We start from the raw sequence: 17,096 nt of genomic DNA, 5'->3' as shown, positions 1-17,096 counted from the left end.
CAACCCGCTGATTTATGTGCATTTGGGTCGGAATTTGGCTGACTGTAGCATCAGCAGTTTTACATGAGCAAAATTTTCAATTTCATTAGAACAGCCAAGTTAATTCTGCTGGGTTGGCAGTGTGTTCTGAGAGGCAGAGAGTGGCCACCAGGGCCAGGAGTCAGGAAGCCGTGTATTGTCATGCTACCTGGCCACTAGCTGGACGGTAGACCAGGGGAGGGAAGCCAACAGATCTTTTGGACCTCATCCGCCTCATGTCAAAACTTGAGATAAAAATAATGTGTTTCACTAACTTCAGGATTGTTTTGAAGAACTAATGTACATAATAATGGCAGTGCTTTGATAGGTTGTTACCAAACTGTTACTGAAATGAAATTATTGAGGTATCTCTTTGTCGAGATGATAAGTCTCCTTGTATTTACCTTGGGTGCCCTGCCCACTCCAAGGTACTGTACCATTTCCAGTTTCCTTCCGTTCATGTCCCGTTGGATGGATGAGATGGTGGAGGAGCTATACTATGTTATGAGAGCTTTCAGTGTTTAAGGTACTGGCAGTGTTTTTTTTTTTTGTTTTTTTTTTTTTTTTAAGCTCCTTACAAAAATCCTCTATGGGAGTTCTATTAGTTAGGATTTTTATGGTTGCCAGTGACAGAACTCTGATTCAAGTTAGCTCAAGTGAGAAAATATGGGGGGAGGGGACATTTGTTTGGTTCATATAACTTAAAAGTCCATGGGTAGCTCTGGCTTCAGCCATAGCAGGATCAAGGGGCTCAAAAAGATCCTGTAACATTTGTTTCTTGTTGTCTTTAGCTTTTCTCTCTGTTTTCCTCAAAATGTTTCCAAGCATTTTTCTGGTATATTTTCTCTACATGGTAACGATGTACCCGGGCCAAGATAACCTCAAGCTTTATAATGCTATCTCAAAGAAAAGACAGACCCTCTCTCTCTCTCTCTTTCCCAGTGGCCACATCAAATCTCTCATAAGGAACCAATATTAGATCTGCTTTAGTTATGTGGCTCCCTTAGACTGGTCACTTTGTTCAGAGATACAGGGTGGATGGCCTTGATTGGCCAACCTAAGTGATGTTTATTATAGTCAAATCTAGCCGGTGGTAGCACTCCAGTTTTCCTGTAGCTTTTTTTGGAGGGCCAAAAAAGCATGGTTGTGCCAGGCCAGGCTTGGGTTTCAGATGGGGGTATGTGAGAGCTAAGAAGGGATCCAGAGGTCACTGAGTCCAACCCAGCCATGGCCAGAGAAGAGAAGTTTCGTGTCCTAGGTCACATGTGATTCAGTGCTACACTTAGCCCTTCAGTTTGTCTGTACCACCTCCGGTGGAAGCATCACATGAACTTGTCCTGTCAGAGCAACTGAAGGATCCTGCCACAGAAAGGAGCAAACACTGGGCCACACGCAGGTTACATGAGACCACTCCTGGCCTGGGACTCCATCCTCTTTCTTCTCCTGTCTCCTCTCCCCCGCTCTCTGGGCCAAACTCTGGATGGTTGAGATGTTGGCTACTCAGAGCCCCATTTCAGATGGGCCTGAGAACGGGGGTCCTCTGTGCTTAGCAGTTCACTGCCTCTTCTTGCACTTTCTTTTTTCAGGTGGAGGTGGTTCCTGGGACAGAGTCTGACCCAAATTATAAAACCACAATGAGAGGACTTCAAAGGGAAAAGACAGTGTAACTGTCACCAAAGAGGCCCCTTGCCAGAAAGGGAAGCCAATGGGAGAGAAGACAGTGTGTCTTCTCTATTGTCTCCATTGACGATATGTCAATGTCTCTATTGACATTGTGTTATGTTCTGGCTTGAGTGGGAAAGAGGGGCTGATATGCCTGGTGGTGCTACTTCTGATATCCTTAATGCTTCTCTAGAATTCTCCCCCATCTCCCTACTGAGAGACTCTCTGGATGATGCCACTCCTGAGTCATGAAAACTGTAACAAGGGCTCTGGTTTGCTTCATGAAGGTCAAAGCAAGCGGTCCTAATCTTGTAGCTGGAAGACAGGGGTTCGTGGGAGACAGTGCTGTGCTTTTTCTGATTTTATCTTTTTTCTTTGTGCAACTCTTCGTTCTCCGTAGGCTGAGGAGCTTGTTTGTATTTGATAGCCAGATTCTTCTTATGGAGCCCTGGTGATCATTTGCCCCATGGTTGTTGCACACGCCCATGGTAGGTTCCTGGAGAGCTGACCTCCGTGTGTGCTGCATATTCAGGGCAGCGAGTACCCTTGACATGTAACCATGCCTTCCTCTGCCTTGAGCCACCCCCAGCTCTCCATCATCTGGAGAGAGACTGAGTTACTTCTGTGACCACAGAGTCTGGCGGACCCTTTCAGCATTTTCTCCTGCCTGTCTTAGTCATGCCCTTATAGTCAAGCCACATAAAAGTGTTTGTGAAGAACTGTACACTCTACACCTTCTCATGCTTCTGTGTTTCTTTTCAAGCAGTGTGCTCTTCCCAGAGTCACCTGCCTCCACCCATCTTCCACGTAAACAGCTTCTTCAGATCCATTTTCCTGATCCAGTTCGAATGTCACCTCTGCTATGTTGCCTTCCTAATTCCCCCACTGTATCAGTGACCCTTCACCTGTGATCCTGAAGCCCTACCCTTTTTACTATATACCCTTTTACTTGTCTTTATGTGTCTGCAAGGAGGTGGTATAACAAAGGGAAAAGAACAGGAGGTTTGCACTTGGTCTGGGGTTAAAGCCTGGCTCTGACACTTATTGACCGCATGTCTTTGCAAAAGTGAGCTGACCTTTGGGAGCCTTTTCTGTCTTTGCTTATAAATGGGCATGATGAACTCTTTTGAAGTGTTTTCTTGAGGAGGAAACAACCTGTGATGTGCTTAGCATGGCACTTGGCATTTAGTAGTGCTCAATAACTGGTAAGGGTAGTGGTTGTGGTTATTGTGATTATTGTTGGGTTATGAAATCTTAGAGATGAAAGGGACCCGAGGGGTAATTCTTATGCCTACAAAGCTTGATGCCTCCTCCCTTGTCTGATAGTCATCTGGCTTCTCCTTGAACTCTGCCACAGACAGGGAGCTCACTTTCTCTCTGATCTTATGATGCAGAGGGGCTTGCTAGTACTTAGGCTAAGTTACTCTATGTCTATTTGGGGAAATATTTTATTTTATTATTTTTTAAAATAATTTTTTAAGTTTACTTTGAGAGAGAGAGAGTGCAAACGAGGTAGGGGCAGAGAGAGAGGGGAGAGAGAGAATCTCAAGCAGACTCTGCACCATCAGCACAGACCCTGATGCGGGGCTGGAACTCATAAACCATGAGATTATGACCTGAGCCTTAACCAAGAGCCGGACACTTTACCGACTGAGCCACCCAGGTGCCCCTATTTGGGGAAATACTCTCATTTGGCAGTTATATTTATGTATATAAGTATGTATGTTTATGTACATTACATATTTACACATGTATGCATGTCTCTGTGTGTGTATATGTGTGTGTGTGTGTGTGTGTGTGTGTGTGTGTGTGTGTGTGTATTTAGTGATGTTTCACCATATAAGATTTCCTAAAACGTCTTACTGAAAAAGTCGGGTTAGGAAGTTACAATGGAAATTAACCTCCAAAGCAAAGTTTTGAGTGGCTTTGCATTTTCTTAGATTTTTTGTTTTTGGGTGGATTTGCATCTACTTATTGCTTGTCTCTGGGTGGAATGCCAGTGGAAATTGTGGCTTGTAATGCTGTTGCAACTATCAAGCATATCCTGCCTGTGATACATAAAGAGAATAAAGTCTGAGTGACATAATAACATGGTGCATCTAAAAGTAGTAATACTTTGTTGGCAGAGAGAAGACAACCTTTCATAATGTGCTTTAGAAACAACCCTGGATTAGGAGCAAGAAATCCTAAGGTAGTCTATGGTACTTTAGCCTCAGTTTTCTCATCTGTGAAGTGGGAGTATTTGCCACACAGGATGGGATATAGAGAAGGAAGAGGTGGACTCCGTCTCTGAGAACTAAGCACTCCCCACTCCCCTTCCCCATTCAACCAGAGCACCACTTTCTATAATCTTTAAATATGAGGTGTGCACTAGAGTCCCTTATAAAATGTTATTCTACATAAAATGTTCTGTTGCTTAAAAAATCTGTAAACTTCTACTAAACCAGATTATCTTTAAGGTCCCTCCCACTCCAAAAACTATATGGCTCTAAAATTAAAAAAAAAAAAGTGATAGATCTTTACTAATTTTCTAATGTACAGTTTTAAAAAGTTTTTAAAAATGAAACAAAATTACTTTTTAGAAACTTTTTAAAGGATTTTTTTTTTGTCTTCCCTTTCTGATGGGCTTAATTGTAGTGAACAATTATTCCTTTCCTTTTTCTTCCAAAATTCACTTTTCTCTGACTTAACCCAAATCCTACTCAGACAAGGAAAAGGTCATACATATGGTGGAGGGCAGGAAGATGAATATGCTTTATTATTCTCTTGTATCCTTTCATCCCAGGCCAGTCCTTGGAGAAACCATGCCATAATTAAAATATGTTTTCAGCCATGTGCATGTCCCTTTTCAGCAATTCCTTTCCCCAGTTCTCTCCAGATGACCTCATAGAATCATAAAGTTGGAACAGATGTAAAAAATCTTTATGCCTAAATTCTTTACATTAGCCAGGTGGAAAATGGGACCCTGTGAGGGGAACAGATTTGTACTGGATAGGGTAATGAGCCATAACTCAAACGCTTTTCCAGGTCAGTTCATTTTCCAGTGGGTCTGGATAACCTCTTTGTGCTTTAGCTCTCTTGTAAAATGGGGATGATCATAATAGTATTTGCGTCCTAGAGTTGTTGCCAGTGTTATGTGAGCATAGAACCTTAGAGCAGTGCTCAGACTAGAGACAGTTTGAGATACCTGTTTGCTGCTGTTATCATTGCTACATTTCCATATTCTGACAGCAGGCTGCCCAGAGTTCACAGAGATGGAAACCTCTCTGGGGACCATGCTGCCTCCCATCTTGCATCCCCAAAACAAGTGGTTAAAACAATGTCTTTTTTTTTTTTTTTTTTTTTAAGCATCCAGTTCTAGCAGGTCACTGCTTCCTGCTGGGTGACATTGGGTAGGTAATTGGTTCTTTTCAGATATATCAATTTCATGTTAACATGGTGGCTGCTTAATACTACCTTTGCCTGGTAGTAATGTGTTAACTCAGTGATAATGTATGTGGTTCCAGAAAATCCGTAAGGACTGACTTTAATGAGGTGACTTCAGATTGTGTGGCAGGTGAGTGTGTAAGTCCTTTTCAATCAAATAGATCTGTCATCTCACCTTGTGGAAGATACCTTCTTCCACTGGAATGAATGGGGCTAGCTGTGCCATCCCCACCACTGGATGGATGGAAACCTCTAATTTCTGGAAAGTAAATGCCAACCATCGAATGGGTGAACGTTTAGGATTTTGACACTATCATTTTATTTGTTTGTCAAGGTCACAATGAATGTAACTTTACTTGAGCAATGAAGAAACGTGAGTTCTTACCTTTAAGTCTCTCATTTTTGAGAAGCAGGTATGTAACTGATGGGTAGCCAAAGGACGCTGGGAGTGTGACTGAAAGAATCTAACTGCTTGTGAGGGAACTATGGTTACAGGGCAGGCTGCACTCAGAATCTCAGGAGCCCCGAGTCCCAGCTTTGAAATGGCCCAGGGAAGTGTTGGTGGCTTCTTCTAGATGGGAGTTTGACCACCAGTTCTGTGAGGTCAGTCAGGGCTGCAATCACCCGGAGCCAGGATCTTCTAGTGTTCTGTCTGTGGTCTCTCTCTTAATCCCACCGCGCTTCCCAGCTCCATAGCTGGTCCCATTCTTCCCAGAGCACACAGGGTGTTATTGACACTGTGAATGACCTAGGGGGAAACAGACGGTGCGTTGCCACTCTGTGGAGCTGAAACTCTTTGCCAGTCTCAACGTCTGCTCAGCCGTCGCCCCGCGGGGACCTCTTGAGTATGTGGAATCGGTGGAAACTCCTACCTCCTCACTGTTGGTTTCTATTTTCCTTTTCTCCGCACCATGGGTGGGGGGCGGGGGGGAGAAACGAAGACTCTCAAGAGCAGGAACGTAGCAGGACCTTCTAAGTGTGACGTGTGGTTACTTTAGTCCTTACCAATTGCTTTAATATTTCAAAATGGAAGCGGCTCAAGGGAGGACGAGTAGGTGAGCCATACCTGAGGGCTCCCCCCATAAACTCCGCGGAAGCTCGCCGCGCCCTTTGCTCCGCAGCCCCCCGGGGGGCCCGCAAGCCCGGGGTCCCTGGGCTCGCGCGTGGCGCCGCGGGCCTGGTCTTGTGTGCGCCGGGGCGGTGCGTGGCACGCGGGGCCCCGGGTCCGAGGCCAGAGCCTGGCGAGCCTGTGCCCCGCGGACCGCGCTGCCCGGCGCGCCCCTCCCTGCGCGCCCGCGGGTGTCACACCAGACGCCAGCCCCGGCGCGCTGACAGACGACTTTTCTCAGTTGTCACTTTTCTCGCTTGTCAGCGGAGCTGCTGGTAAGTGAAAGAAAACAGAGACGGGGCGCGAAGGCTGCGAGGCGGTGGGGTGGGGGGGAGAGAGGGGGCGGGACGGGAGGGGGGAGGCCGCGGGGCGCCCCCGGCTGGGGGCGCGGGCGGAGCCCCGTGCGCAGCCTCGGGGTCGGAGCACCCCGCCCGCCCCAGCTCCCCCTCGGCGCATCCCCTCCCCTCTCTCCCCTTCTCACTGTCTCTCCTCCACACTCGGTCCTCCTTCGCTCCCCCCAGTCCTTCAGCGGCCTCACGGTTCGCTTCTGTGGCTTTGTTAAAAAAAAAAAAAAAAAAAAAAAAATCCCATTAGGTCCAGGTGCTTTCTCCTTGAGCAGCTCGGGACCATGGCTGGTTCCCGCAGCCGCCTCCAGGAGGCACCTGGGCCGGGGGTCGCCGGCGCTGCGAGCCCCCTGTAAGTCCGGGTTTGGGGGGCCCAGAAGGAGGAGCGCGCGCAGAAAGTGACAGGCAAAGGCGCGCGGCGCACGGCTGGGGCTCGAGGGCCGGCCCGGCGAGGAGGCGGGGAGGGCCAGCCCAAACTCTCCCAGCCTCACTCCCACTGATAACCTGCAGCTATGGAGTCGCCGACCAAGGAGATTGAAGAATTTGAGAGCAACTCTCTGAAATACCTGCAACCCGAACAGATCGAGAAAATCTGGCTTCGGCTCCGAGGGCTGTAAGTAAATCCATTTACTTCTCTTGCCCCGTTTCTGTCTGCAGTCAGTATTTTACTACACAGCTACAGCCATGACTGCTCACCCTGTTCCCGCATGGCCCTTTAAGTACAGCCTAGAAGTTCCACAACTGCTTCTCTGTTAATTACAGTCACTGCTACCTCCCCCCCCCCCCCACCTTTTTTTTTTTTCAAAAGAGACTTTTCCGAGTGTTTTAGAATGCCTTGCTATTTCCAAAGCATACTTTCTTTGGGGGAAAGAGGAAATGTCCTTAGATTTCAGTTGTAGTAGCTCAGTACCCATGGAGATGTTTCTGGTCCTTTTGCCCAGGGAGAAAATTCTGGGGACTGTTAATCGAAGGAAGACTTATTCTCTGCAAAGTGCTTGCAAACATCTTGGCAGGTGGTCCAAGAACTTACCTTCCGTTCAAATTCTACATGCATTCTGGCTGCTAAATTTTCCTCTCGTTCTCCCCAGCCTAGTTCAACTTCTGATATTTTCTTAGGGTTCTTTCTCTCTTAAAATAGTCACCAGAAGGAAGGGGCTATTTTTGGAGAAAGTGGGGGTCAGAACCAACAGTGGAGTTTCCTCCCAGTATTTGAATAGTGAAATGGTGCATTTGCTTTCAATATAGTGGCCAGAATTCTAGTTGGACTGATGGACAGAGATCTCTGAATTTCATTCACTTCATTGGGTTCTGTCTGGTTTTGGGTACTGAGGATAGGTGACCTGAAAATACATGGTATTTTCTGTGAAAAGATTTTATAGATAATGAAGAGCTGGTTACCCCATTCAGGAAGCTCTAGTGATATCTGTGTATTTACATCTTGCTTCTCAGTTGACCAGGCAGATCCCAAAGACATCTTTCATAACTACCCGATACTCATTTCATTAGACATTTGGCATCAAATATCTAGTGCAGTTAAAAAAACAATTTTTTCTCCAAATATATTATCCAGACATTCTGTTCCTTATGAAGGACAAAGATGGGAATACCAGCTCCTTCCTTGGCAGTTTGTTTGTTTTGCTGTAGTTATTGTTTTTGAAAGCATGTGTGTGCGTGCGTGTACACACACACACACACACACACACACACACATCACATCCCAAAACAAAATCAAAACGGCACTGATCTAAGTTAGCTTCATCTTAGAGGAGACCACCTCCTGACCAGGGTATTCAGAGTTTCTAAAGGGAAGCAATAACGAAAGTGTATGTTTCTTTAAGGGGTCCCCTAAAGTGTAATTTATAAAAGCCCTTCCATTAATAATCTAAGTGAGTTTCATTGCCATTGATCTAAAGGGGAAACCATGCCAAATACTATGATTTTTGAGTTGTCTGGCTGCTGTAAGCAAGCAGAGGTGGTAAACTTGTGTGGAAATTTTGTCGTTTTGGTTGGCAGACTGTCCTGACAGTTGAGATGCGTGCAAGGCAGCACCTCTTTCAGAGCAGTGTTTACAATAAACTCATGTCATAGGTAATGAGCATTCAATCTGATCATACTGTGGTGCACACAGAGAGTTGTTGGCCTCTACAGTCTGGGTCCAAGGTATGCAGTGTAAAAGGGCAGTCAGGCTGGTCTCCTTGCCATCTCGGCTGGAGGGACTCATCTGCACACACTCAGGACTGCTCTCTGGCTGCTTTACAATTACAGCCAACTCCATGGAGCTACTCAGGCTAGAGAGGAGTGTTTGGGCAAATCAGCCAGGCTGAGAATGTGTGTAAAAAAGCATTTAGTGCTTACAACACACTGTCTTGTAGCTTTCTGCTTCATATCTTGTAGGCTTCTCTCCCCAAGGTGTTGGGGTGTGATATAACCACATTTTCGTTCTCTAGTCTCTCATATCTACTCAGCATCCGGTGCCTTTGAACATGAAAGGTGTGGGTTGATTCTTTTCCAAGTGTGTGTTTTTGAATTCCTCTCTTTACCCTTCTACTGAAACGCTCTGCCTAACAGCAATCCTAGGAGATCTGTTGCTTCATTTTCTGTTTCGAAAAGGACATGTTCCTACCGTAATTATGGCATAGTTTTTTACTACTGTTAATGGTTCTTACTGCCACTTAAAAAACCAAAACAGTAGTGCTGTGATAAGTTGCTAAAGACTCTGGAAACCAAAGGCATGCTTATTTATACCACTTGGAATAACACTTTCGCAGTTCACAAACTAGAAACCGTTAGGAGGTGGAAGGGTATGTTTCTATTTGTCCACACAACAGACTGTCAGTAAGAGAAAGGAAGCAGCCCTTTCATCATTTTATAAATACCCAATAGTCCTATTGGATTTTCAAGTAAATTTATTACCATGACTCCCTTATAGAAAGGGCTTTATAGGTGATCACAGATAGTCAGGAATTTAGTTCAGCTTGTTTGGGAACCATCTAAGTTCAGGACTTGATCATCTCATGCCTGGACTGTTCAGTGGTGTCTTCTTCTTGTCAGTATCTTTTCTATTCAATTTACTATTGAATTTTTCATCTCCTGTATTAGAGCATAATAAGTTCCTTGAGGACGGACACTTTGTGTGTCTTGCTTACTGCTGTACCTCCAGTGTACAGAGCAGGGTCTGGCATGTAGTAGGTGTTCAGTAAATAGGTGATTAAGGAAACATAAAGACCCAAATATGAACTTTATAATATTCAACATGAATGTATATATCCAAATATATTTGGATCAGCTTATAGGCCATGTGACGTATCAACACAGTATTCCATGAACTAGGTGGGAGGCAGGTTTTGTTAATATCATTACCCAGATCGGGCACAGAGATCTAAACTGAGGTAGGAACAGATGTGGCAAAGCCACAACCCAGGGCTGAATCCCACTCTTGTTTATCTAAGTTCTCTTTTTCCCTCCCCATATCCTCTTCCCTTCTGTGCACTGGCCTGGAGTGGTCTTTACCAGCAGTGAGAGGATTGTTGCTCCTGCTATTATTATCTGCCAAGAATCTAAAGCATAGGAGAATATAGGGAATGATCCTGTATACATTACAACCTCTACCCATCCCCCTTCCATGCTTTATTTTTTTCTCTTACACATCTCACCACCTGAATGCTAGGTATTTTTTTTTATTACGTTTATTGTCTGTCTTCTCTAACTAAAACATAAACTTCATGAGGACATAGTTTTTCTAGTCTGTTTTGATCACCGGTGTGTCCCCAGCACCTACAATACTACCTGGTGTATAGTATATTATCAATATGTATTTGAAACCTAGAGCTCATTCACATATTTCTCTGGGGAAAAAAATTGGGAAAAACTCTTAATCTAGCCTTGTAGCATCATCGCCATGCTCATAGTACATCGAATACTGGAAATGTGAATTTTAAACACTATGTACCCCAGCTGAGATGGCAAAACCCTGCAAGCGTTGATATTTACCATAATGACGACTCTTTTTCCTTGCGTGAGGTGCTGAATACCAATGTATAGAGACCAACTGTGATTTGAAGGTTGTGGTGTTCCTCATCCTCACTCTGCAGCTCTCAGACCCATGTTCATGTTCCTCTGTGCTGGGAGGGAACGATACTGACACCTGAGCTTTTTAATTATGTCTGTCAAAGGGATACTATCTGCTTACATTTCTGGGATGAGCCTCTTTTTTTTTTTAAACCCATTTTCGTTTCTGTAAACCTCGGTTTCCCCTCAGTGCTGTTGTCATACTTCTTTCCTCTGCAAAGAGGGTGGAATTTCTAAGGGCCCCTACCGATGGCTGTTTTGTTAGGGAATCTTCCAATCAGGGAAAATACGACAACGGCTGTACTTTATTCCTCTGGTGATGTGGGGGAGCCTCACGGCTGCATAGGTTTGAGTCATGACTTGTACCTTGGGTCCTGACCAAGGGTTTTTCTATTGCCAGACTGTTCTATGATGACAAAAAAGTGTTTCTATACCTTTTTTTTTTTTTTAGTTGAGAGCAAGTGAACAGGTTTCACTTATTCTGTTGTCAAAATTGTAATTAAGCTATAATGTGTTTATTTTTCCTTACTATGAGGTAGGCAGTATAATAAACTTTATGTTTATATAACACTTTCTATGAAGATGATGTGTTCTTTTGCATTATCTAAAATGATATCATGATATAAAGGGAGGTAAATAGCCATTAAGGTAACAGACTGGGACTATTGTCTATTCAGTGGGCTTTCCCATTCCCCAATGTGGTAATAGACCCTGCCTCCCTCCTGATTAGGGATGAGCTCAAGACCCAGGACTGGCAAATCTTAGAATTTGACCTTCGTGGCAAGAGTGGTAGGTAGGTCTCAGGTGTGGCATGGAACCGAGTGGTAAAGTCCTTTGTTGGCATTGCTCTCTTGGCCGCTGGAGAGTGCCGCTTTCCCTTCTTCTGGGTTTTCCTGGTGGCTGCCACTGGCTCAACTTCCCAATTCATGGGGAAGACCTTTCTGTGATAGGAGACAGTGAAGCCACCACTTAGGGAAAAGCAGAGGGGAGAATATGGAGTGGAAATCCCTGATCTGCTCCCAGAAGCCCCAGTTTCTGTACTCTGGCAGCTCTACCACCAGCCAGGCTGTTTCTGCTAAGGTTACTTTGAGTTTGACTTTTCTCAAAGGGTCTTCACTAATATCCCACTGAAGTACCGAGACCTTAAGTGATTCTTCCAAACTACACAGCAAAGATGTGAGGGAAAGCCATAGACAAAGAAGCTTGGATATCTGGTTTCATATTTCTTATTTAATGAAGCCCTCTGCTGCTGTATTTTCTCTGTACTCATCTGAAAGTTTTAATAGCGCCATCAATGTTCAGGCAACATTAGTTTACTCAGTTAACATTTACTGAGTGTCTGTTATATGCCGGGCACTTTCATAAGCTCTGGGTGTGCGAGAGTAGATAAAATACCTGCCCTTCAGCACTTCCAAAGCTGGCAGGAGAGACTGAAAGGAAAAGCCGGAAGTGTTGACTATAGTTACAGAGGGATACACAGAGAGCCACCTCTATCTGGGTTGACCAGAGAAGGTGTTGCGGACTGGCAGTCAGCTGCAGATTTATTCTAGCGGAGTCCTTAGAGTTACAAGGAAGAGACTTGCGCAGATCCTTTTCATTCATGTCAGCCTTGTGCAAAGATGCAAAGAAGTGTTTTGCAAAGATTTGAGGAAGCAAAGAGTCCTCTAGTCAGCCCAGAATAAATCAGCCCAGAATTATGAGCTGGTTTTATGGGCAACTGGGAAAGCTCTTCTACTTACTAGGGATAAAGCCTGAATCCTAGTGCCCTTCTCTATGCTCACTTCTCATTGATAATCTCCAAAAGGAGAGGGTGTGGTTGGGTCAATTTGCTATCATCCAATGTTGAACTACTGGACAGAAATCTCCCAGGTCACCTCAAAAGCACTTGGCCCCTGGGCGCCTGGGTAACCCAGTTGGTTAAGCGTCCGACTTCGGCTCAGGTTATGATCTCGCAGTTCATGAGTTTGAGCCTCCTGTGGGGCTCTGTGCTGACAGCTTGGAGCCTGGAGCCTGCTTCAGATTCTGTGTCTCCTGTCTCTCTGCCCCTCTCCTGCTCGCACTCTGTCTCTCTCTCTCTCTCTGTCAAAAATAAATTAACATTAAAAACAAAAGCACTTGGCCCCTAAATTGGTCCCTGGTTCCTTAGGGACCTCACAGGGTTACCTTTCCCTATAAATCAATTAATTCCCAAAAGCCTTAGTTACTTTCCTTGAAAGGTAGCTGTGTGATATCCTCTTGCAGCTTATCAAGTGCAATATTGAGGGATAGATGAAAGCTGATGAATGGAGGTAACAGAGTGTGCAGAGGTACAGAGGCATGGGAGATGGTGGCCCGTTGAGGAGGAGTGAGAGAGAATGTTGGAAAGGAAGGCATGCGCCAGGTAGTAATACATGGAATTTTAGGAGATTTGCTTTTTGTTTTATTCAAAACTGTACATGCTCATAGTTTAAGGAGGCAAATATTTGAACACATTTTGCTATATTACACACACACACACACACACACACACACACACACACACAAATGTGTTCCACTCTCCATTCATCCTACAGAGAATATTTTTTATTTTGTACAGGTAATTTTAAGGAGTTTTCATCTTATCTCTTACTTATAAGGAAGTGTTAAAAGGCTTTAAGCTGGAGAGTAACAAATTGAGATTTGAATTTTAGGATGGCTACTCTGGAAGAAGTGTAGAGGACAGACTGGTGATGGAATTTGAGGCCTGGCGACTGTTTGGAGAAGATTCTTGAATTTAGTGTAGTGCCAGTTAGTTTTGGAGCAGAGAGAGAAAGGGAAGTTGTCTTCCAAGTTTGTTTTGGCTTGGGTGTCTTAGTTTGGTGCCATTTGCCTTATTAGGGGCCATGGAGAGGAGAGCAGGCTGGGATAAAGCAGAGTGATAAACTTGGGTTTAGATATGTTGAAATGGAATGGCCTCTGGAAGATCCATGTAGGTGTTGGTGATAGTCTGGAACTATGCAGAGACCTTTGGCTTGGAGCAGTGGGTCTGAGAGTCATGGTTCTGAGGAAAAGCCTCGCAAACAGATGACCTAAGAAAGAGGAGCTTCACGTGAATCTCACTAATAAAGCAATGCCAAAAGAATAATCTAAAAAATTACTTATTTCCTCCAGATTATGTATTTTAGGGTATTAATTGGCCCTTCCAATCTGTCACGTAATTGGAATGGCTTGGCATATTTTTGTTGGTCTCCTATTCTATACCAGATACCAGGAGCTTCAGAGGAGATATAGAAAAACTCTGTTCTCAGGAAATTTAGAGTCTAGTTAGGGAGACAGTATAAATCTTTATACATGTGAAAAGTTAAAAAACAACAATAAAAGTATGTGCAATAATTAATTGCTAAATAAGTGATGTTGACACAATATCCTAGGATTCAGAGAAGGAAGACATTTGTATATGAGGGATTATTTTTGAGTCTTTCTTTTCCTAATAAAGATCAATAAAGTCTCACCTGAATAGGTTCTTAATGTATATTAAGAGGGAGAAAGAGGTAAATATATAAATGGTAAATGGATTTTTACATTTAGAGTGAAATTTTCTTTACTTGAATACTAATGCAGTATATTAGTACATCATCACTTGCTTAACATAATTTGGTTGTGCTGACTTATTAGCTAATTACAACTCACTATTTATCAAGCTAAGTATTTATTATTTTGACCAAGCTTTACAGCCTCTATTAGTTGGGATGCAGCCCTGAGTAGAGGGTATTTCTACATTTCTAGCTCGATTTTCTGTCTTTAGTTTTCTTTGGCTCATAGAAACTGCTTGGTTCCAGTTTTTCCATATGGAGGGAAAGCACTTACATGACCTGAGTTACGGCTTTTTGATTAGAGACTAAGAAAAATAATTGTTGAGTCTGAGGCCCATAAAGTAGTCTTTAACAGCTTGGAGAATGAGCATCACAACTTCTCATCAGCAATAAAAAGTGGATTCCCCGACAAATGGAACACTCTGTTTCTGGAGAAAGTATACTGAATCCATGTCAACTTTGGTATTCTTCAGACTTATTGAACTGTACTCTTTATTAAAGACCTTTTGACAGCTCTTATTAAATAAAATAAATGAGTCTTCATGAGTGTAAGAAAAGCCTAGATGTTTCTAGGTTGTGAAATAATGAAAAGCTTTAGAGAATAATTCAATTGAGAAGACATAATTTATGATTATAGGTAATGAATTTTATTGATATATCTGAACGACTACACGTACAACTATATGTAGGAAAGTAATCCATCACTCATTCACTAGGCAAACATTTCTCTGGCACTTACCATGCACCAGGCACCAGGCAGTGAGAAGCAAGATAAAGGCTCCCTCCTTTAGGGAACATTCAGTCTACTGGTAGAAGCAAATATTAAATATGTAATTCCACAAGTAATTATTTATATTGACGAGTGCTGCAGAAAAATATAATAGAGGGCCCAAACCTGGTGCAAAAATCAGGGAAGGCTTCTTCGAGGAAGTGAGATTTAAAATGAGCTATGAAGAACAAGTAGGTATTCGTTAAGTAAAGAGTTGAGGAAGAGTGTTCTAAGGTGTTCAGGGGCTGGGAAAACAGCATGTGCAAAAAAGCCAAAGGATCATGGCACCTCTGAAAAAACAGGAAGGCCACGTGGCTAGAGTCAAGATTGTATAGAGACAGGAGTCTCAAGACGTGGCTAGAGAGGGATTGGATCTTGCTTCTTTTTTATTTTATTTTATTTTATTTTATTTTATTTTATTTTATTTTATTTTATTTTATTTTATGTATTTCTTCAGCTAAGACAGCAGAAGAGATGATTTATTGTACATGTGCCACATTCAGCTACAAATGAAAACAGAATTAGTCCTGAAAGCCACAGGTCCAGGGCAAAGGACCAAAAGGGACTGTTTTGATATGAGCAAGGTGGGTCTCAAAGGTGGTCATTGTGATGAGATGGTGATGGATTTCTAGATCCATTGAATCAAGCTTTAGAGAGTAGACATGTACCAACAAATTGGTACTAGCATCCCGGACCTCTGGCTTTCCTGTTTCTGTTCCTGTGGTTTCCACGGGTGCAGAAGTTAGCAGTTTACTTGGACCTCTGCCTCAGCTTTCTTGTTTTACACTTTAGCCTGCACATTCACTGCTTCCCTTGCTTGGCTGTTATGGCACGGAGGTCTCCCAGACGATGGCCCTAAGGCTGAGAGGCTTCTTCTTTAGACCAGGGGTTTTACCAATGGGAAGCCATTGTAGGTCTATAGGGATGGATTTGAGAGATTTTCAGGAGGCAGACTCAACAGGATTTGGATGTGGGAAATGGGGAAGAGTGTGGAATCTAGGAAAACTCCTAGGTTTTTAGCTTCATTCCTAGATGCTATTTACTTAGATCAGGCCCACTGAGGTGGGGTGGGGGTTAATGTTGTAGGTTTGGTTGTGCATGGGAGCACAATGAATGGGGAGTAGAGATAATGAGTTCAGTTTTGGACATACTGAATATGAGGGGCCTATAAGATGTCCTTGAATAGATGTGGTGAAGCCATGAGCAGTTGGATAAATGAGTCTGGAGATAAATGGAAAAGCCTGGTTTGGAGGTATAATGTATAGTCCAACAAAGTAAGAAGAAAAATAAATTATATGTATGTATATACACAGGCACACACAGAGAATGCAGTTTAGTGTGACACCCTAAATAGTCTGACAGTAGGTGCCAGAAGACTGTAAGTTTATATATATTTTCTCATTGACATTTTCTTGTCCAACATATGGGTAAGGCCAGCTCATAATGTGTACATAGCTTTGCTTGGAACCTTTATATTGACTACTTGGTGCCATGCTCACCATAACATGGATTTGGAACAGAGACAAAAACCTGAGGGGGTGGGGAAGGCAGGATCATTCCCAGTATTCCAAGGGAAGAAAGAGACTATGACCCAAGAAGCCAAATGAAGTTGGGCCCCCACCATGGACCTTCTGGGAACTACAGAGCAAACATGAGCCAGGCAGTGAGACCCAAAGCGTGGAGCCCAAGCACCACAGCAGGGCCTCTTGAAGGTTGGCTGGGTAGACTCTCTAGATTCTGCAGGAGGTTGTCCTTTGTCTAGGCTTGCCCAGTGGTGCTCTGTGGAGTCACTGCTGCTCCTGAGGTGCCCTGTGATGGACACACCAGGCCTCTGTCTCTTGGGGCACTGCACAGGTCCTGGTGTAGCTCTCACCTTCCACACCATGTCTCCTCATTCATGGCCCTTTTCCTACTCTTTAAGGCCTTCCCCAAAGTGCTCTCCCTCCCTCCACTTTCATTCTCTTCCAGAGGTCTGTTGCAGCGACACACTATTCAATATTCTGCTGAAACAGCTTTCCTTTCCCTTAAGGCCACCAGAAGAGTGAAACCTTAAATAATCAACATAAGAATGCGTTGAATATTTTGGCCGAAAGTCACTATTGGACATCCAAAGAACATTAAGTTTTGTTTATCCAGATTCCAAACAACCA

At 43.8% G+C, this 17,096-nt stretch overlaps 1 protein-coding gene across 9 annotated transcripts in view; it reads left to right on the top strand.

Annotated features, from left to right (window-relative positions):
• The window catches only part of PDE1C (phosphodiesterase 1C), a 505,372-nt gene that overhangs the window by 196,944 nt on the left and 291,332 nt on the right, over positions 1–17,096 (top strand). The window contains exons 1-2 of one of the 9 annotated variants that reach the window (XM_078440809.2): positions 6,103–6,489; positions 7,069–7,171. The exons of 7 other annotated variants lie outside the window; for them this stretch is intronic. In XM_078440809.2, coding sequence (XP_078296935.1) covers positions 7,071–7,171 — 101 coding nt within the window. In that variant the 5' untranslated portion in view covers positions 6,103–6,489; positions 7,069–7,070. Of the gene's footprint in view, positions 1–6,102; positions 6,490–6,574; positions 6,911–7,068; positions 7,172–17,096 lie in introns of those variants that run through there. One more of the 9 variants, XM_078440806.2, reaches the window with a different exon arrangement.

Source organism: Panthera onca, chromosome A2 (assembly GCF_046562875.1).
Source record: "Panthera onca isolate mPanOnc1 chromosome A2, mPanOnc1 haplotype 2, whole genome shotgun sequence".
In the NCBI taxonomy this organism is placed as follows: domain Eukaryota; kingdom Metazoa; phylum Chordata; class Mammalia; order Carnivora; family Felidae; genus Panthera; species Panthera onca.
Note: the sequence above shows the minus strand (reverse complement) of the source record. Positions and strands in the feature narration are given on the sequence as shown.